This window comes from Equus caballus, chromosome 20 (assembly GCF_041296265.1).
Source record: "Equus caballus isolate H_3958 breed thoroughbred chromosome 20, TB-T2T, whole genome shotgun sequence".
In the NCBI taxonomy this organism is placed as follows: domain Eukaryota; kingdom Metazoa; phylum Chordata; class Mammalia; order Perissodactyla; family Equidae; genus Equus; species Equus caballus.
In genome coordinates, this window is record NC_091703.1 from 14,458,867 (window position 1) to 14,480,331 (window position 21,465).

Below are 21,465 nucleotides of genomic sequence, written 5' to 3' on the forward strand. Positions count from 1 at the left end.
TGCCTTGGTCCTGTCCAGAGACTAGCAGTACCCATCACCATTCTATTTAATACCAGCCAAGCAATCATCTAATTATGCTGTTCCATTGTAGGCTAGTTGGCAGCAAGTTGGAACATTCTGGCACCAGCCAAAGGTGTATGGCAGCTGCATGATACAGAGTCAAAACAGCCAGGGTAGTTTGGAATCACTTGTGTGTGTTTGTTTTAGAGGCCTTTGTGGTAAGATTCTATCTGACTGCATCTTCTATTAATAGAATTAAATACAGTCTAGGGCTTGGAGGAGAAATTGCTTTTAAATAACATCAGTTAAACATGAAATGACAGCATCCTAAAGAGAGAGCAACTGTGTTGCTCCAGAAGAAATAAACCTAGTGACAGGAAGAGATAATAGAAATGTCAGCCTGTGTTGTTCAAGTACAAAGGAAGGGTGCTGGTGGGTGACACTGGAAGGTGGTTAAATAAATATGAATTTTCCTTTTACTTGTTTCATTCACCACAGACCCACCCAGAAGGCCCATCCCGGGTCTTCCTTGGCATACATGCGTTTGTGGACTCACCTTTCATTTGGAGTTCTTGAGGAGCGGAGTCTCTTCTGACCTCATAAATCAACATATTCCCGTTTCTGCATACCCCAGAGTTTGTGTCCTGTTTGCTCACACACTTTTTTGTGTCTAAAACACACACATGTGTTAAAATGATTTACAAACTCATCTTTCAGAGAGCACTAAATCTGACACACAGATGTAGACTCACAAATCCAAGATGTGACAAAATCATTGTAAGATTCCTGTCACCTGATGGCAGAAGTAAGACAGTCACGGGAAAATCCATAACGGACACCCACACGCACATACAGAGACGAGCTGCTGGTAGAGACCCAGACACTGCACTGTTATTAAGAAAGAGACAGCCTGGCTGTCTATCTGGATAGGCCTGGAGGTAGTTCAAGGGATAATAAAGCTCTTCCTTAGAGTTCTGGAAAAGTCCCAGGTCCAGGAGTCAGGAGCCCCGGGTCCCCACCTGAGCCCTGTCCCTTGCTCGCTGGGTGGTCTCTCTGCTGCCTCTCGGGACCTCATTTTCCACACCTATCAATTCCCGGACAGACCAAGCGATCTAAGCTTCTCTAGTTGACTGCATCTGTCTCCCTCCCTCCCTGCAGCTCAGCCAAAGGCCCACAGTGGAAGAACTTCGGGAAAGGAAGATCCTCATCCGCTTCAGCGACTATGTGGAGGTGGCTGACGCTCAGGACTATGACCGCAGGGCCGACAAGCCGTGGACCCGCCTCACCGCTGCCGACAAAGTAAGCAGAGGGGCGAGGAGAGGGGGCGGCCAGTCCTCACGCTTTGGTTTGCCCCCACAGTGGCTTTCTCACTCACTGCTGGGGAGCCTGTATTGAGATCAGCAGCCAAGCCGTGGTCACAGTCTCGGTAATGGGGCATGAAGTGCCCGCTGCTTCCCGACACCTTTCCCCAAGGGCTCCAGATGATCTGCGGGTAGGTCACTGAATTGATTCCTCACTGCTCTGGAGAAGGCACAAGACAGACACGTAAAACTGTGCTGCTTTACAGGAGGAGGAAAGGCAGCGTGAGAGCCTGTGCCGGAAAAACAGAATAGCACTGTCTGGGCACAGAGCAGTTCAAGAGCGCGGGCTCCTGGCTCATCACAGATCTCCTGTGCAGAGGACACTGTCCTCGGCACCCAGCGCGGCTTCGAAAAACTAAAGGAGACAAAGTCGCTGTGTTTGCAGTTCTCGTAACCTAATGGGAGAAGTAGGACACAAATCACAGAGACAGCGAGACCTGCCTCGCTACACAGAACTCTGATCGATTTGGAAAACAAAGACTAATAATAATCGGAGGCTGAGCTTGTTTTAGAAGAAATGCAGTGATGCCAACGATAAGTCATTCTCATCTGTCCATTGGACCATGTATCAAAACGAACCTCTGCATGGTAATCCTTTGTGATTCTAGTCCAGTCACCATGAGGAACTGGAGAGCTAAGGCCCTTTTTTAAAAAAGTCTAAAATAATGACTGTCCAATGTGCAAGTGACAATGAGGAGACTCTGGGGTACACTTAAGGGCCTTCCCCTGGAGGCCTGCTTTTGCCTCCTCCATTCTGGGGGCCAGTGGCCTCCTTACACGGGATACAGGAGGTGGTCTACAGCACAACCTCTGGCAGGATCCAGAAATTGCAGGAAACGGGAGCACAGGGAAGCTACTGTTCTTGGGTGGGACTGATGTGGCCAGAGGCAGAGAGACCTCCCAGAAATGCCTCTCACATGCTGGGTCAACCCCACAGATCCTAATGAATGGAAAACTCCACCCTCGTCTTAAACCTAGCACTGATCTCTTCCCTGTACAGGAATTTGTGGTGAGCGACCCCAGGAACTGCCACCACCATGCACAGGACAGACAGACGCAGTCCAGCAGGCAGTGTGTCATGTAAATGTGAACAAGGAAGGGGCCCTGGCCTTGTTCACTGATGTTCACACTTTGACTGCAGCCTCCTTCCTTACCAAGGATGAGGGTGTCAGCACATGTCAAGGGAACGTACGAGATGTCTCCACATGCACGAGTTCTGAGTAGCTGTTAGGCAGGGATCCATCCAGTTCTCAAAGGCTGCTGGGGACAGAAGAACAGGAAGGGGTTCCCCCCTGAAGTTGATAAACAGGCACTTAAACCCGAGGATGCCTTCTTTCCCCAGGGGGAGCCACTCTGCTCCTACGTAAAGACTTTTCCATCCTCAGACTCTCGGTGCCTCGATATGTTCCCATCGAGCGAATATCAACCTTGGAAGGAGCTCTGGGAAAGGGCACATGTTTAACATTGCAGCCCCCGAGGAAGAAGGGAGGTCTTCTTCAACCCCAGAGGTTCTTCTAGTCCAATCCCTCCTCACGTCTCCTTGCGGTCTGATTGCCCAGCCTCCCCGCTCGGCTGCAGCCACATCTGTGAGCATGCTGTAAGGATGCAGTTATTCAGGGTTATCTCAGAATATCTGAGCTTATTCAAAACGTATCCCGCACCCTTTATGGTGAAATATATCACCTGAGTCAATACAGTTATAAAAGAGCGAAGGCTTTATCCATCACAGAGAAAGGAGGAGCTCGCCATCTCCCGTTCCCTTAATTTGGTTGGGAAATTTGATCCACTCCTTCTAGAAGTGTCCATCTTGAGGCACCTCTGTGCCTGTGATGAGCTAAGGAAGATGAGAGGTTGACATTTAAATGTGTACTGGGGAGCCCAGGAGTGTGGGGCAGGGGCACACGCACTATGGATGCCTAGCTGGACCAGCTCTGTCAAGACAGGATGACAGAGATGCTCTGAGTGAGAGCCCAGATATCATCATTTGCCATAGACACTTAGGAGGAGGGGGATTCTTAGTAGGTTCTAAAGGATGTCTCAGATGATTTCTTTCCACTCAGTGGAAGAATCCGTCTTACACATTTGTATGGCTTTGTCGAAGAAAGAAAATAGTTCAACATAAAATAAAAAGTGAACTTCTTTCCATCTGCCTTCTCTGCATATTCATGGGCTTCTCTTCATTCCAGGCTGCCATTCGAAAGGAGCTCAATGAATTTAAAAGCACTGAAATGGAAGTTCATGAATTGAGTAGACATTTAACAAGGTTAGTATGGAGTTTGGTTTTTCCCCCTCAAATTGTAATATTTAAAACTAAATATTACATACTATTAAATATTACAAACTAAACTATCCAGTCTGCTTCTGGATCACAGGTGGTGTGGTAGGTGCAGTGGGGGAGAAGATAGAAGAAAGGTTGATATGAAGTTCCACTGTGGTTCTTGAAACTAGGGGAAGGAGCAGGAAAGGCCCAGGCTAAAAGCAGCTTTCTGAAAGCCTAGTATTTGTCTGTTTGTTTAGTTTTTTCGTGTTTTTTTGTTGCTGAGGAAGATTGGCCCTGAGCTAACATCCACAGCCAATCTTCCTCTTTGAGGAAGATTTGTCTGTACCAATCCTCCTCTATTTTGTATGCAGGTTGCCACCACAGCATGGCCACTGATGAGTGGTGTAGGTCCACACCTGGGAACCGAACCTGGGCCACCAAAGCAGAGCACACTGAACTTAACCTCTAGGCCACCGGCGCTAGCCCTGAAAGCCTAGTTTTTAACTCATCCAAATTAATGATCTAAGGGCCAGTAGGGCCACTGAAGATCTAAACCCCAAAGTGGGTTTTCATGAAAGCTGAAGCTTAAGAGGAAAGATCATTGCCCCCATTTACAGCCAGTGAGCAGAGGCCAAACCTGGGCAAAATGCCAAATCTGGTACTTCCAAAGTGGGTTCACTTCTGTGATTCTGTATCATCCTCCCAGAGAGTCTCGTATGGTGCTATCTGAGGGGGAACTGATGGACGGAGAGATTTAAGGGGCTTGTATAAGGTCACATGGCTAGTTAGTGATGGAGCCACCGACTGAATTTTCATGACTCTCCCCTTTATGAGCCTTTAGAGGGGCAGTGCCTGGACTCAGACTCGGAGGGTCGAGGGCGGGTTCTCCACCTTGTGCTGAGTCCAGGCTGAGGGCATGGGCTGAGTGCCACCAGGGCCACCCCATGGGGCCCCGAGGAGCTCCAGATTAAACCACTCCAAAAGCCAAGGTGAATCTGGGGGGCCTCAAGGATGGGAGGAGTTCTGTGGGGACATGCCTTTGGTTGGAGATTTAAAGCTCCCCGTCGCTGTCAGAGATAAGGAATCTGAGGGTGGGAAGTTTGGGCTGTTGAACCTGACATCTTTGACAGCCCCTTGGTCTTAATTATTTGTTTTCCCAGGTTCCACCGACCTTAACCGTCGAATTCCTCTTGAGTGCTATGCTGTCTTCAAAACATAAATTTATAAGAACCATAAGTGCTGGTATTTATTCACTTCCCCATCACGATGTAAATCTTCTGAACTGCCTTTTTTAAAAAGAAGAAGAAGAAAAATAAAAGGAAACACAATCAGGATTCTATTTGTGAAAACGCGATGGTGACTGCTCCGTGGTCAGAGCTGCTGGGACCACTGCTGGTACCGAACTGTATCCCGTCCCCAGCAGGGCTGAGGGCACCGGCACAGCCTCACTGAAGACTTCCTGGCACTCGGAGCAGCCCTGGTCCTCTGCGGCCAGGCCTGGCAGGTGCCCCATTCAGTTAGGCTCCAGTGAACCTCTTCCTCGAAAATGTCTGTCACCTGAGTCCAAAGAAAGCTGAGGCGGTGGGTTTGGCCTGGGGATGATCGTGCAAAGTAAATGATCTGGTTGGCCTTCTAGACTTGGCCAAACACACTGGCTCCAAGCATGGCATCTGGTTTGGGGGCCCCTTAAGAGAAGCTTGTTGAGAGGGAGCACTGTTTTCAGTTGCCCCTGTCCTTTCTCTCCCTTCAGCCATCATCCACGCAGTGAACAAAAGGGAAGAGCCCTTTTCTGGGGGAGTCTGGTTGACTGCCGGTCCTGACAGTGTGTGCGCTCCAGGTGTGGAAGGCTGGCACTGAGCACCCGTCCTGTCCCCTCCGACTGAGCTGAGCTGCCTTCCAGGAAGCTCTGGTTTAGAAGGGGAAAGTTATCATCTGTTCAGTTCAAACTAATTGACCCATCATATCAAAAAAGCCAAATGTCACAGGTGATCTTACACACACAGCCAGCCACTGCTAAGGTCCTTCTGTGGTGGTCGTGAGTATGAATGCAAGGGCGTGCGCCTGTTGAGGGCACAAAGGCTGGAGTAAGAAACTGCTCGGCTAATGTTCCTCATTTTCTCTGCGTGCCCCAGGGCCAGTGACTGTATGGCTTGGAAGTTAATGGCCTCTGAGTATAGGACCAGTGCATGCAGGCCAGAAACCATTCCTTAAGGACTGGCTTTCCAGTCACTGATGGACTGGTACTACTTGATAGCCTTCTAGTCTCCTTTTTTTTGCACTGAAGAGTTTCTATGGAGAAGCCCCAGGGTTCAGCATATCCAGAATCGTGCAAACACCAGCCTTGCCTGCAATGCTGTACCTTCCCGCTCCTGTTATCCAGAGAGAATCCTTCCTCTCCCTCATGATGCTGGTGAGAGGCATGATTACACATTTGAGATGTATTTCTAACTGTCCTCCTCACTTGGGACCACAGGAAAGAGGGCTCTGTTGACAGGGCACCACCGAGGGTAGGATGTACAGAGAGAGGAAGGACAACTCCCAAACCCTAACAACTATCTTAATAAGGCCACTGCAGCTGCTTTCGTTTTGTTTTCCTTCCTCACAGAGCTTGTGGGGCCCTCCATCGCAAAGCTCTGCCTGGCCTCCTGCAGTGGTCTCATAGTTACCACGATCTTTCCAGGTGATGGCTCGCACTCCACCACACATGCCCAGAATTTAGAAAGATGCCAGTTTGGCCTTCACAAAAAAGGAGTTAACCACTCCCCACCCTGAACTGTGGGGGAAGCACGTGACTCTTGGGATGCACACCCATCAATGAGGCCATTTAATGTTCTGCAGGCATGAACTGCTCCTGTGGCCAGCAGTAACCCAGGAGCGGTGCATATTTTGGGGGGAGCTCAGGGCAGCTTTTTAGGCAGTGGCCAGCAGCTGTGGCAAAGCTGTCAGATGCTTTCCTCGCACCCCCTGGAGCGAGCCCGCCACTGCCCACCCCCAGGAGTCCGCCATCACTGGGTCCTTTTTTTCTTTGAATGTTGAATCTCAATAGTTACTGCCGTGGGGAGAGGTATCGTTCAGGGAAAATGTGGTCAGGATTTTAGTGTAGCTGTAAACACCGTCTTCCCAAAAGGCTTACTGACATTTGAATGTGCAAATGGTATGACGAGATGTAGGGCTCTTTCGTTTCACTCCTCTATGGCAGGCACATGTTCCAGGCGGAGGAGCCCGCCTTGCCAGGGGCTGAGTCTGAGCTTTCTCTATCTCACAGCTGTGCGGCAGGTGGCCCGCAGCACCTGGCATGGCAGTCAGGCCTTCCCCTGGCCCAGGAGCGAGTCCTAAGGGAACTCATTCCACTGCCTGGACTCCTCCTACGAAGGCCAGGGGCTTCTCTGCTGGCCTTGGTTCTTGGGCCTTTCAGATTCCCAGGGAACATGACGCCCAAGTCGATGTCGCTGCAGCCAGCCAGGGTTTCCGCCCAAAGTGCAGTCCGCCTAGTGTTGCAGTCCACTTGGCGCATGGAAGAAAGTGAACACAGTTTCTACTTCTCTTCCTGCAGAGCACCCTTTTCCAGAAGTCACCTGCACAGAGATAGGGGGGCACCTCCCATGCCACTAAAACTCCTCCACCATCGAAGTGGGCTACTTGCAGCCCATTGTAAGTGGCTCAGCATACTCAGTAGACCACAGGGCGGGCCCTCTGCTGTGTCTTTCTTGAAATCTTGAGGTCTTTCTAGAAATCTATCCAAATTTCTTTTTTGCCACATTGTTACAACAACTGAAAAATGTGTGTTACCTTCAAAGATGACAATTTGACATTAATTAGGGAATAAAAAGAGAGAGATGGGCTAGGTGGTTTAAAATGCATCTCTTTTCTAAGAAAGCTGTAGTTTTCAAGTTTTATCTCGTGTGTTATAAATTCCCAGTTCAGCCTTTTGTCATTTGGATTAGCATGAGAGGCAAAATGTGAAATTTCTCAAATCAAAATGCTTTCCTCTCAAAATTAGACATTGGCCCGACCTCCCACCCACTCCATGACAGAAGAGACAGCCATCTGCCTACATACTCTCTCGGAATTGCTGACATATACCCACCCCCCCCAAAGGCCCTCAAAGCCCTGTAAAACTTTTAAAACTTTAGCCTTTATGTCAGATTAGAGAAACCAAACAATGTGACGGTAGATGTGATGAAAACCTCTGAGTTTATTTTTCTCCCGCTTATGAACGTGTATTTATATTTGCCGAATGAAACTCGTGGTGTGTGCTTCGATGAATGGAATTTCAGACTCTCCCTGTGCACAGCCAGTGGGCAAAGGTCACCTTAAACGACTTTTTCTTCTCATTCGTCTTTTCATCCCCAAACCGGTTGCTTTTTCCACTTGCTTCCCGGGTGTCTGTACATAGTTCGTCTTTGTATGGGAGCGCTCTCCCGTGTTCTAATTTAACAGATGACGGGCTGTATGAGGAAGAACCATGTAAATAGAGTACAAAGTAAACTGGATCTCTATGGCCTAGGTTTTGTACATACAGAAACTGCATGGTATTTAAATTATTGTTTGTCTCTGATGATGTATGCAGTTTCTTTAAAAACAAACCAAAAAAAAAAAAAAGTCTAAAAAAAAATCCTTGACTCCTGTGTGTTTTATCAGCCACCAGCAGGAACCGCTGAGAATACTATTTGGCTGGGGACGGGGGTAGGTCCCCTCATCAGCAAAAGAGTAAGAGTTACGGAGATACAGGACCACCTCAGGGAGCTGGCATTAGTGGGGGAGGAAGGATTCTTGCACATAGGCTAACTGTCTAGATAATTTTTGTATGCTAGGACCTTTTTCTTCCCAAGGTTTTTTTAAGAATATCTAAAATGTACTGCCCAACTGTCTTTTAATAATCCGGGAATGATGAATATAAATTAACTTGTTACAGCACTCAGAATCGTGTCCGTAGTGTCAGATATCAGACAGCCTTACGCAGCAGCAATGCCCTGGGGGACCTTTGCGGGGTCACTGCCTGGAAGCAAAAGCCCCAGACGACTTTGCTCTTTGAATACTTACATCTGTCTCCTTTCTTGAGAAGCCTTGAGTCCTGTAAAAAGAAGCCTTTGTCCTGTAAAGCAAAGAGCTTTCTCTCTTAACCTTTGGGTCCTAACTTACCTTTTGGAGGTTTTGAGGGAAGCAGAAAGGGCTGCAGTGCTTGCTGGCTGCATTTAAGGTGGGTGACCTTGCTGGGTGATATATCCTTGGTCTGGCAACGTAGGCAGGTGGCTCTGGGAAAGAAAGAGGAGGCTAGCATGGCGCTGTTCCCCTGCACCATTGCCAGGAATCACCGGGGGGGTCTTGTTAAAGGGCAGATGCCAACTCAGTCGGTCTGGGGTGGGGGGCCTGAGAGTCTGCTTTTCTGACTAGCTTCCAGGACATGCTGATGCCCTTGGTCCTAGAGTCCCATTTCTGAGTAGCAAGGGCTTGGGAGTACAATCCAAAGGGAACCGCTTTTCCTTTGCCTGGGGATCTCCAGCCTCGGAGAAGTGGAATGACTGTGTGTGCTGCTTATTTCTTTGCTGAGCAGCAGCCGCAAAGCCCCCACTGGGTGTCAGCATCCTGCAGCATTGCATCAGAATATCTGCGCAGGCTCTCGCCTGTGCAGGCCGAGGGTCGCTGGAGCAGGAGTGGTCACAGGAGAGAGGGCCTGTGGTTTGCAGAAAGGATTTCAGCTTTCGAGCTAAGAGCTTCTCCCTCATTTTGCGACCTCCTCCCCTTCAGAGCACTCTGACCTTAATAAGTCTAACCTGTAGAACTTGACTGCGGTTATGCAGAGGAGAGAAAAGGCTAAAGGCAGCTTTGGTAGAACCCCAACAGGCTCTGCCTTGCAAGAGGGAAGGAAACTGGCCATCATCCTAAGAGGGAGCCCTTTCCAAAGTAAACAAGGTCACAGCTGCACAATCTCAGTAGGCAGAGGTGCCTGCTTTGTCCCTCCTCGGCTGTTTACACCATCCTGGGACAGAGAACTAGTGTCTCTGCCACCACACCTGCTGGGCAGTGTGGCCAAGTCACTTAATTTCTCTGGGCTTCAGTGTCCTCATCTGGAAAATGGGGGCTTTGAAATAGATGTCCTCTAATGTCCCTTAGGGCATTGGCTTTCTGTGATTTGGGTTTATCTGAAGTTTTGAAACACTGAACCTTAGCCCCTAGGAAAGAGCAGCTTTAGGCAAGTCCTGCAGGGCAGGCTCTCAGAGAGCAGTCTAGATTCCTCTCCATCAGACCGCCTGCAGGTCTGACGTGCTGTGCCTGCCCCCACTCCCTGCCTTGGGTTGGCCTCCGGGAAGGCTAGGAGGCACTGGGACCTGTCCTCTGCCTGTGTCTTCGTGAGGGCTCGTCCTGAAGCTGCTGTCAACCAGATTACCCTACTTTGTCCTGCCTCCCCCTTCCTCTGGGCAAAGCACCCTTGAGGGGCTTGTGGACCTCGGGCAGTGATGCTTAAGACACAGCCTGCTGTCCTGTGCAACACCTCAAGTTTGCAGGCGCTTCAGTGATGTGGTTACATCTAATTATTAATCCAAAGGCCACGTTTGACACCGGAAATGCTCCCTGGCTGGCTCTCCACAGGTCTGAAGCACTCTCCTGGCCTCAGATGACTCCAGGTCTACAGCTATAGCTCAGATCTGCCCTGAGCGCCTGACCCAGGTGTCCAAATGTCACAGAGCAGCAGTGTAGACGTTAAGAGCATGTGGCGTTGAGCCCAGATGCCCTGTGGTCAACTTCCGGCTCTACCCGTTACTAGTTGTGTAACTTGGGGCAAGTTACTTAATCTCACTGTGCCTCAGCTTCCTCATCTGTGAAATGGGAATCATGGCACCTATTTTATAGCACTGTTAGGCTTAAATTAAATGATATGTGTAAGGTGCTTAGCACCTTGGGTTGGCCTTACTAAATGTTAGCTCTTACGCTTGACATATGTCTCAGAAGCGCCTCAAATTCAGTGTGTCCCAGAATACTGTTTTCATATTTTCAAGCCCTGCCCCTCGACCCCAATCCTGTCCCTCTCTAATTTCCTTTTGCAGTGAAGCTGCCTTCTCCTTTCCACTTCCAGCTGATCATTGGTTCTAGAACTATTCCACTGCTCTTTAATTAAGGCCCTCACCGCCTGCCTGGCTGAGCGCAGCCAGGGTTGGCTTGCCTGGGCCTGTCCCCATCCAGTCTTGCTGCCAGAATCCTCTGTCCAGACACAGCCTTGCTTGCACCCCGCTCCCGCTCGACCTCTGCCGTGGCCCCCACTGTCCCACCGATAGAATCCCAGTCTCCTGTGGGCCATCCTCGGTGCGAGTGCGGCCCGTGCCGGCCACGTCTGCCTGCTCAGGGGTCCCGGAGCTGGCCCCCGGGTGTGTGTGGCCATGGATCCCTGCGACGGGGCTGTTGACGTGGACAGGCTGTGGGGACGACGTCAGGGACAACCAGGGCTAACAAGGCTGTGGGGTCTGAGCCCTAAGCTTGCCTGAGCCGAGTCTAAGAGAAGCCTCACGAAGTGACCTGGGAACTCTCATAAGGAGCCAGAGTGCTCACACATGCAAAAAAACCCAAACATACGCACCTAAGTATGAACAAACAGCTGTCCCCTGTGGTCCCTGACGTGTGGCACTCCTGATTTCTAACTCTGGCTGCCTGGACACTTGATTCCTGTTGATGCCACGGCTCACAGTTCCCAAACATGAAACCCTCACTCCATAGCTGGCACTGTGCTCCTCCCTTTCATGCACAGTTTTATTTCATCCTTACAAACCCGGGTCTGCTCGACTCTAAAGCATCGCTCTTAACCCCCCTGCCAGGCCCATGCATGCACTGCTTCACCTCCACTTACTTGAGTTCACACTTTCTCAGCTTCCATCCAATTACCCCAGTTGCCCATCTTAAGTGATAACATCATCTTCTGACACCAAGAACCAGAGATCAGGAAAGATACCCGACAATCTCCCAGCCTCCGGGAAGGGGGAAGCTGTCTCCTCGACCCAGCTCCTTCCTCTCCCCTCCTGGGCGCTGCTGTCTGTGGGCAGCTGAGTCTCCCGCCAGTGGGCACCTCCCACAACCAGGAGACAGTTGGCCCATATTTACGACTTCCCTCGAGGGAAATAATGTCAAACAAGGCACTTGCGCAGCGTGGGTCCCACCTAGAGCTGCGGCGAGGGCAAGAGGAGACCAGCACGCTGCCTAATATCAGAGAGGAAGAACAGACCTGACAGTCCATCTTGGGCATGCAGCCAGTCCCTTTCCTAAATGCTATTTTTGGTAAAAAAAAATAAATAAAAGGGTTCTGCTCTTTTGTGCCATTAATCAAAAAATGCTCTCCTTATTTCATAATAGGAAGCCATGATCATCCAGTCTTTCCACGGGGCACCGCCCCGATTAAGGCAAAGGGCCCTGTTCAATGAACTGATGAATTCGTTTGCAGAAGTGACAGAATAAACCACAAAAGCAGAATTTAGCTGCTGCTGCTTCCAGGCTATGGCAGCCGGTTCAGAGGCCTGCTATCCTGAGCTGGAAGTCGACGCCCATTTCTCGTCTCCTCCATAACAGATGGAGGCTTTGCGTCTCGTGTCGTCTCCGAGGCTCCGTGGCTCTTGTCTGGTGATATCATTGCTCTTGTTGTTTCTTTAATAAAACATGGGAGGCAGAATGGTGGGAGGGAGGGAGAAAATGTCACTCTGTTCCTTAATTACTGATCTGGAGTGGGACAACTGTCACTGACACCTTGCCCAGGGCGGTGTTGGGGATCCATGAGAGGCTATGTCTTTACAAGGCCTGTGACTTCAGAGCCTCCACCCACAAGAGGGCAAGTCTGTCTCCAGCTACGCAGGTAAAAATCCTTTACACACAAGCTGAGCTTCTTATCTCTGAAAGTCCCCCCATGGACGGAATGAGGGTAAAGGCCTCACCCCAGCATCCCGGGGGGCCTGCCAGCTGTGCTGCGGGGGCAGTGCACCTGTGAGAGCCCTCCTGGGCCTTGTTGCCTCCACACCTGAGCCTCCAGAAGGCCTCGGCAACCTCGCGACAGCCTCAGCGTGCTGGCTGTACAAGGCCCTGGGGTTAAAATAGCAAAAACAGCATCTGGCAAGAGGCTGGCCTTGTGCACACTCTGTGCTGCCTTGCTGTTGGGTGGTGGGGACACTTTCCCAAGCCAGCATTAAAATGCTTGCTGTCACCCCACCAGCTGCACCCTCACCCCATCGCTCAACACCCAGCCGGCCGTGGCAACAAGAGCCCCTGCTGCGGTGTAAGTGTCTTAGGTTTTCCTCAATCCTCTCTCAAGGACTTGGTTACGACAGCCCCAAAGCGGGCAGGACAAACCCCGATGCCATCCCTCTTCCTTCCCAGAAGAGGACACGCACGGCCAGGCTGGGGTTTAGGCTGACAGAGCTGCTTGTGAGAAAGGGAACTAGGGCCCGCGGGGTGGAGGAGTCACTGTCCATTGCATACCCTCTGGTCCTGTTGCCTTTTATCCTCACATGCACATAGCCTTTTCCATTAAAAAATTTAGTGACAATTATTTTATTATTTTTAAAGAAAGAATTGAAAGTACACACAGTGCTGGCTGCCTTTGGTCTCACCTGAACAAGGAAACTTACCTATGAGGAACAAGTCTACACGGATAGACCTTATTTCAATCATATCACATTTAGAAATCTAGGAACAGACCACAGGCATTTTTCAGACCATGTAGCAGCTGGTCAGAAAATGGAGCCCACGGGGCCAGGCAGTGAGAGGTCCCTATGGAGCAGTCCTGTTTCAGGTCCCCACCCGCCACCCACCACCTTCCAGGTGAGAGAGAAGTACATCTCTTGATAGCTTTGGTTCATTGTAAAGATGTGGTCTGCACCCTCCAGGAACGAGCTGGCTCTGCAGGAGAGAAACAGTGCAGGTGCCAACCGTAATTAATTGGGGTGGAAATAGGGGAGGGAACAAGAGTGATGCCTTTGGGTTTGGAGGGTGGTAGAAAGAAATCTGAAGCGAAAACGGTCTCTGATTTGGACAGAAGAGGTGTGGACGGCTCTGCTGTGGTTGCAAACATCTTACTGCGGTTCCTGTCAGCAAGAGAGCGCGAACACTAGCTGTTGATCACGGGGTCCATTCAGCTGGCTTGGGGCAAGCGGCTGGGGCGAGCCACTTGGGTTTCATCAGCTAAGCAATGGGAGAGGCACTGGGAGAGAGCAATGAGGAGCTGAGATGTTACCTGGGCCACCTCCCGGTCCTCAGCCTAGAGGTCCCTCAGCTGGGGGAGGGAGGACTGAGCTGAGGCAGGTTTCTCAAGACCCAGCTGAAAGCTACTCATGTTGCCCCCTTTCCCTGAACAAAACCACACTCACAGAACATTAATGGTAACCGGGGCACTCAGTCAACCCCTTCTGGTTAACGTACCAGCGGTCTCTGCTGCTCTCAGCACACCGAGGTGAGCACCCCAACAGAAGCCCTGGCAGGTGTGTCAGTGCCCATGTCCCCACGCGTCCCCATACTGCTCACATCGGCACTGGTCACTGCTGCTGGCCCGTCTCGGTGTCCTCATACCATCATCCTGAGCCCCCGGCCCCCGCAACACCAGCAGAATGAGTTCTGCACCCCAGCACCGTGCGGGACACTGTCATCTGTCGTCCCCATTTTACAGGCGAGGGGACTGAACCTAAAAGGAACAGGATCACACAGCTGGGAAATGGCACACCCGAGCTGCGAACCCCGGGCTTCTGACTCTCAATCCAGTTCCCTTGGCTCCAACATGACTAGGGAATCCCACAAAGGGTGCTCAGGAGGATGAGAGTTTTAGACACATTTAAACCTGTGTCTGCCTGCATCTGCTCTGGGGGTGTCAGTTTAGTACTGGGTTCAACAGCCTTCACATAACAGGAAACCCAAATAGTGGCTAAAACAACTGAGCTTTTTCTTTTTTTTATGTAAAAGAAGTCTGGAGTTAATCAAGGAAGAACTTGTGACACCATCAATGTGCCACAGCTGTTTTCCTGCCCCACCAGCCTCCTCATGTAGCTTCCATCCTCTAGGTTGCCTCATGCTCCAAGATGGCTGCTGGAGTTCCAGTCATAATGCATGTGTTCCAGGCAGGAATTAGGAGGAAAAGTTACCTGCCAGCTGAGTAAATCCTCTTTGGATAAAAACCCTTTCTGAAAGTGCTACCTAATGACTTTGCCTTCCATCTTACTGTCCATCCCTCTTTGCACGAGAGGCTAGGAAATAAAGTTGTATTAACACATGCCTACCTCAAATAAAATTGAGGTCTGTTTAGGGAGAAAGAAAGGGAGGATGGACACGGTTGATTAGCTGCCACAGAGCTATCCTTGGTAATGAGCTGACGTGTGATAAGGTTATAGTGAAACCACTTCCAGTGACCCAGTGGAGAGAGAAAATTCATAGAGAACACCTGCCTCTCGGTACAGAGATTCTATTGAGGTTCTGATGGAGTGCTGTATAAACTTTTAGCAATATCCCCACCATCGCCGAGAAATGAACTCAGACTAATTTAAAAATGAGAAAATGGCACAGGCAGGTGGCATTCTCGGTGGCATCTTTCATTTTCTAGCATCAGGGTTGAACCTTGTACTAGGTGAAATCCACATTCCCTAGGTCCCTGCTACTCAAACTGTGGTCCCCGGGGACCAGCAGCACCGGCAAAATCAGGAAGCATATTAGAAATGCAGAACCCCAGGCCCCACCCCGGAGCTACTAAATCAGAATGTGTTTTTTAACAAGGAACCAGGGGATTCCTATGCACATTAAAGTTTAAGAAGCCCCGTTCAAATGCATGATTTTAAAGAACCTGTAATGGGCCTCTACTCTCCTTAAAACCCCTTCTCAGGAAATAATCACCAAGACATTTAGTCTGTAGTAAGACTGTCACAATGCCACCTCTCTGAGGAGAACACACATTTTAACTGTTATCACTTGTGGAGCAGTAATACCTAATGTCTGCGGAGTGCTTATTCTGTGCCGGCACTGATCCAAGGTACTATGTGTCTCTGCACTTAGTCCTCCTAACACTTCCATGAGGTGGCTACTATTACTATCAGCCCTCCCATCTTACAGATGAGGACCCGGTGCCAAGTTACCCAGCCAGAAAGCATCAACTGGAGACATTTGGACAATGTCTTGTCCAGAGGAAGGGATTTTAAGGCTCAGAGAATAGATGGGGCAGTGTTTCAGGATGAGGGAGTAGCTTGGTGAAGTGAAATCGATGGGAAGCTAGGATGCCTGGGTTCCAGAGGCTGCTCTAGACAGGGAGCCAGGATGCCTGGGTTCTAGAGGCTGCTCAAGACAGGAGTTGGGATGCTTGGGTTTTACAGTCTGCTCAAGACAGGAGTTGGGATGCCTGGGTTCTAGAGGCTGCTCTAGACAGGGAGCCAGGATGCCTGGGTTCTGGAGAATGCTCTAGACAGGGAGCCAGGATGCCTGGGTTCTAGAGGCTGCTCTAGACAGGAGTTGGGATGCCTGGGTTTTAGAGGCTACTCTAGGCAGGGAGCAGGGATGCCTGGGTGCTAGAGGCTGCTCGCCTACCAACGGTGACCCTGTATAACCCCCTTTACCACCTGGAGTCTCACTTTTCGTATTTGTGTGATGGGGAGGGGAGTGTCGAACCAGATGACCTGCAAGCGTTACTCCAGCTCCAACATTCCTCAGATCTAGGTGTGCCTCCCTGTGATCTTGAAATCAGTCGGCCTTAGCAGCTGCCTGACTGACTTTATCCAGGGTCACTCAACTGCCACCAGGTCTGGCCAGAGCCCAACTCAGTCTAGAGACCCAGATGTTTATACCCTGGGGGAACCATACACCCTTCCCAGCAAGAGGCAAATAAACACAGCTGCTGCCAGCTACTCACCACCCAGCCCTCCCACCGAACCCAGGTGTGGGGGAAGGAGCCAGGCAAAGCCAACACTCCATAGACTTCCAGAATAAATTAGACTTGATATGAAATGTTCACAGAGGAAACACCTGGCCCTTAGAGACACTGCCAAAGCTGCCAGTGGGATGTTCCCACTCTGCCCACCCCCATCTGAAAGGGCTGGCTGGGCCACCCTCAGACTAGCTGGCAGAAACCAGAAATAAGTGGTGAAGGAAAAGCTACCTAGACTTGATTCAAGGCAGCAGGCGCCTGTTGCCCCTCCTGGCACCTTTGTAGGGCACATATCCAGTCAAAAGCTTTGCTAACTGGAGCAGAAAGCTTTTGAGAGCGTCCCCTCAGTTGACAGTGGACCCAATAACAATGTCCCTCACTCAGCCCTCCTGCACTGCCATGGACACAGGGGAGGCTCCTGGAAGCCATGTGTCTGCTGCCTGACCCCTCCATCTCCATCGCTACAGATGATTGATCCATGGGCAGCACCAGAGCCAAGCTGGACCACAGCCTCTTTCCCACAGATTCAGGAACTCGGGTCAAGAGTCTCTGTCTCCAGAGGCTGGACCTGTAAGGCATCTTCCATCAGAGCAATCCTGACTGCAGAGAAAAGGACGCAACAGACACACAGAGTAGGTCACAGATGGGAGGATAAGAGGGTCCAGAGTCTCTTCAGTCCTGCCCCAGATTCCAGCCCTCCCCCTTTGGGCTCTGAGCCTCACCCCTTTGTCCTATAATAAAGTCTCCTTTAAGCAAGCTAGCTCTGGAACAATCCTATTACTTGTCACCAAAGGAGTCCCAATCAACACTGAGCCAGGCATTCATGCATCCAACTCATATTCATGGACAGGCCAGGCGGCCTGAGATGTGCTTGGCACTGAGGGAAAGAAAAAGAGAATTAGGCATGAGCTCTACCCTTGAGGAGCTCGCAGGCTAGTGTGGGACCTAAACAGGTCATTCTAAATCAGTGCATTAAACGTGGTGGAAAGAATGCAGAGCGGCATGGAGGGAAACAAGCCAGGGGCAGAAGACAAGGAACAGAAAGCTGGGAGAGCTTCCTGGAGGAGGGGATGCTTGAGCTGACCCTTAGGGATAGGAGGATATAGCACCGCAGTGGGGAGAGGACACTCCTGCAAAGACCACAGCACGCCCAGAGAAGGGCAGGGACAGCACAGTTTGGGGGAGAAAACAAGCATGAGGAAGGGTACTGGGTAAAGTGGGGGTATGAGAAAGCAAGCACGACACAGGCGTCAAGAAGCCTGCATTTCAGAGGGAAACCACATGGAAAGCTTAACAGAAGTTCGAGACGACCAAACAAGAGGCTTCCCAACAGTTACTGCTGAACGAGTCGTGCCTGAGACATCACAGAAGCTCAGAGGAACAAGGCACACTCAGCCTGGAAGGCGACGAGAAGCGTCTCAGAGCGGGCAGGGCCGATGGAGACAGAGGCAGCGCTTGGCCGCCTCCCATGAACCACACTGTTCAAAATGCTGGTGCTCCACGGAGCTCTACGTTTCTTACTGTGCTTTCACAGTCAACTCATCTGATGCTCCCAAGCAGGCTGAGGGGTGAGGAATGTGAAAGAACTGCTGGGGAAACTGAGACACAGACTGAGCAACCCCCCTGGATCACAGAAACAGTGAGTGTGGCAGATGCTCAGACCCTCTCCCCATGCCCCTCGCCCCCAGCCAAGGCTCTCTCTGTCACCTCTTCCATTAACAAGGGAAGGGGACAAAGAACCACACCTCTCGGAGCAATTCTAACCCTCCTCTGGAGCTTCTGGGCCAACCCAGGTCCCTCTCCCTTGTGTGGGAGCTCAGGACTCGAGAAGCACTCTGAAAGACTGCCAGAACAAAATCTACTCCTGTTTAACTTAATATTTGTCTTCCCTGCGTGGTTATGAGCACCAAGAGGGCAGATACCACATGACTTGTTCAGCAATTAAGCTCAGTCAGTACCTGGCCCATAATTAGGAGAGCATTCAAATTTATTTCATGATTGAATGAGAATGAATAAGACAATAAACAAACCAAGCAGAGCGGAAGGGGGAGAAATGGGGGGTGGACGTAGGCTGGCTGCCCTGGAGTGAGCCTTCTGACATTTAGAAGTGAGTCATCCCCGGCTCTCCTCCACCTGGCTGCCTCCCCCACAAACCTTCCCAGCAGGTGGAGGAGGGACAAGGGGGATGCAAAACCCACCAAGTACCAGGCTGCTACTTAAGACTCTAGGAAAACATGGGCGGGGGTGGGAGAAGAGACTGGAGAGGAGCGACGGAGGCCGGCGGAGCTCCATCGGTCCCCAGCATGTGGATGTCTAAGTTCTTGGTAAACTACAAAGCAACACCTACATTTTTGGTAATTTTGAGGTCTGAACACTAAGCACTTGCTGTGATATTCTATTTGGAGCTCTGCTCTGTCAGGACATGCTTTTTGAAGGACTTTTCCCATGCTTTCTCCAATCACAGGCTTGGACTCCCCCTCTGGTTGCCGTACAGTAAAACCAGCCCCCAGGAGGACGGGGGGAATGTCTCCTCACCAACAACTAACTGTCCACTTACTTTCTAACCTTCCTAAAGCAAGGCCGAAAGAGAGGCCAAAAAGGAAAGGGAGCAATGGTCAGGAAAGCAGGAAGTGGCCGGCCGGCAGCTCTGCCCCACCCCGCCCCAGGGTCCCACAGGAGAGCTCCCACCTCCTCCTGCTCTCATCGCCCCCTCTTCCTTCACCAGCCCTCCCTCCTACTCAAACTGGCGCCGACTCTGGATAAGCAACAGCTGATCAGAGACGTGGTGCTTGTGCCAAGAGCCACGAGCAGTTTCATTTGGCACTGAGTCTAAAGGAGAAACAGCTCTTTGTTTCATCCAGCAGAGGGAATGCTACCAATTCCCGCTACAAAAATTCCCACACTCTCCTCTGCAAGGCAGAGAACAGCGTCCTCCTCAAGCCCATCCAAGCCCAGAACACTCAGCTGAAGACAAAAGCTGCTTACCCTGCATGACCACTGGCAGATGCAAAACGCAGAGCCAGACGCCCTGCCAGCGCCCACAGGCTGCCTTTGGCTAAAGAGCTCAGACGCCACTCCTGTTCATCTCACAGTGCCAGCAGAGGCCGGCACTTGAGTCTTCAGACCTAGTCCTGGGCAGATATGCTCCTCCCCACAGACCTCCCTCCATATTCCTCAATTTCAGGAAGAAAAAATAAGCCTCAAGTCCCAGGGGGAAGGTGATGACCACATGGCAGGGGACCGGTCACAGCCAAGAAGGATTCTTCAGCGGTTCAAGACAGGGCAGGCATGTCTCCCGCCCAGAGCGACAGGGAACGGAGGCCTTCAGAGCGCTTCCTACACATCACGTGATTTGAGTGCTGTCCCATGATTTCCACGCAAACTTCCCACTAACAAAAAAGCATTTCATTCTCAGGAACCCTGACCTCACTTCCTGAAGTGGCCTCACACACACACACAAGCCTGTGTACATACAATTGGTCACTTCAATTTGTCAACAGGCAACAGCCACACACACACACTCCGCAACCCTCCTTGGCCTCTGTGCATACCTCCTAGCAGAGCAGATTTAGAGCTTCTCTCATCTGTGTTTAAGACGACACAGTGGAGGGGAAGGACGAGAAGCTAACTTAACGATGTTAATCCCAGTTTTCCAAGGGAGAGGGATGAACCACGTATTAGCCGCAACAGTTGTGGCTCCAACAGAAACCCCAGGCTTTAACATAGAGGAAACACTCTGCAGGATCCTGACTTTTAAAATGTTTCGAATAAGGGGAATACGAGGGTATTTCCATCAGGAGCTATGCTTTTCACGGAAGGCAGTGGGCAGAAACACTTTCAAAATACTTGGCTCTCAGCAAAATAAAGTTCTGATATTAAAATGATCGGATCCTCACTTATTCTATCACCGTCCTCACAGTGGGCCTGAAAAACTGTTCTGCTGAGCTGGAGCTGTTTAGTTTTTTTAATAAGGAAAACTTGATGGCATCAGATTGACTCACTTGAAGAAAATCCCCATCCCACACCCTATAGCCAGAAAGGTTTTACCAAACTGGGTTTGACAGAATATACTTAGTGTAGAACACTTATTTTCCGATCCGTTAGCAGTACAGTAATAGTTTTCCCTTTCAGGTCATCTGGACCTGCCAAAATTGTGACGAAGAATATTCCAGTCCCCTAAGCTTCCTCCCCAAGAGCCCCAGGTGCTGTGGTCTCCCTCCGCCCCACACTGGCTTTGCCGCACGCAGTCTCCCCTCAGCATTTATGTGTGAGCGAGCAGGAGCGCATACCCTGAAACTATCTTCTTGTTGAGAGACTGCTAATTATCTTCTTCTTTTTTTGGAGTTGAGATTCACTAACATCACTGACTTCACAACCTCCATTTTACTAAAAAGTTGTATTAATGATATGTGGCTCGTAAATAGAAGTAAAATTATTTTGCTCTTATGACTTCTCTGTGAATTTCAGACATGCGCCGAGATCACCAGGTAGCAGACAACTGGAGCAGGAATTCTTTCTCACGTGTTTTTTCTTATCTTTCCAACTGCCTGGAATGTTCTCCGGGGGCAGAGGTGAGCACTGAAGAAATGTAAAGTATGAACTGCAGACAGCAGTTTGCTTTAAGAAGTTTCCTTCTGAGTGTATTTTTTTTTGTTTTGAAAAATCAAATACTCCTGGATAGGTTACTATCCAGAAGTACCAGCTGGTTTCAACAGCTCACTCTGCTCTGAACTCTCCCTCCACAGTTCTTTTACACATGAGGGAGGGACTGAATTCTCAGAATTATAACTCCATGATTTCACGGGCTCCCTCCTCTTTTGGGGGAGGGGTAGGTGAAGAATCCAACTTACCACTCAGGTTCCTGCAGGCCTGAGAGCCCAATCAGTCGTAAACAAAGGCCGTGTCTCCCTGGCCAGTCTCAAAGCCCGCAGCCGTCCAGTGAACGTCAGTTACCATTCTGCAGTACAATACGGCCC

General features: G+C 50.4%; 1 protein-coding gene and 1 long non-coding RNA gene across 22 annotated transcripts in view; one reads left to right on the forward strand and one right to left on the reverse strand.

Moving 5' to 3' along the window:
- Nucleotides 1–5,270, forward strand: part of PHACTR1 (phosphatase and actin regulator 1) — a 499,921-nt gene extending 494,651 nt beyond the window's left edge. For all 21 annotated transcript variants that reach the window (XM_070244098.1, XM_070244095.1, XM_070244093.1 and 18 more), the window contains 3 exons: nt 1,159–1,299; nt 3,548–3,624; nt 4,782–5,270. In XM_070244098.1, the coding sequence (XP_070100199.1) occupies nt 1,159–1,299; nt 3,548–3,624; nt 4,782–4,797 (234 nt within the window). In that variant the 3' untranslated portion in view covers nt 4,798–5,270. The remainder of the gene's footprint in view (nt 1–1,158; nt 1,300–3,547; nt 3,625–4,781) is intronic.
- Nucleotides 5,271–7,796: 2,526 nt separating this feature from the next.
- LOC106782322 (uncharacterized) lies at nt 7,797–19,665 on the reverse strand. The gene is made up of 3 exons (XR_001379311.3): nt 19,475–19,665; nt 8,764–8,876; nt 7,797–8,069 (listed from the first exon to the last, which is right to left on the reverse strand). It is a non-coding gene; the product is annotated as an uncharacterized lncRNA (long non-coding RNA).
- Between the last annotated feature and the right edge of the window lie 1,800 nt (nt 19,666–21,465).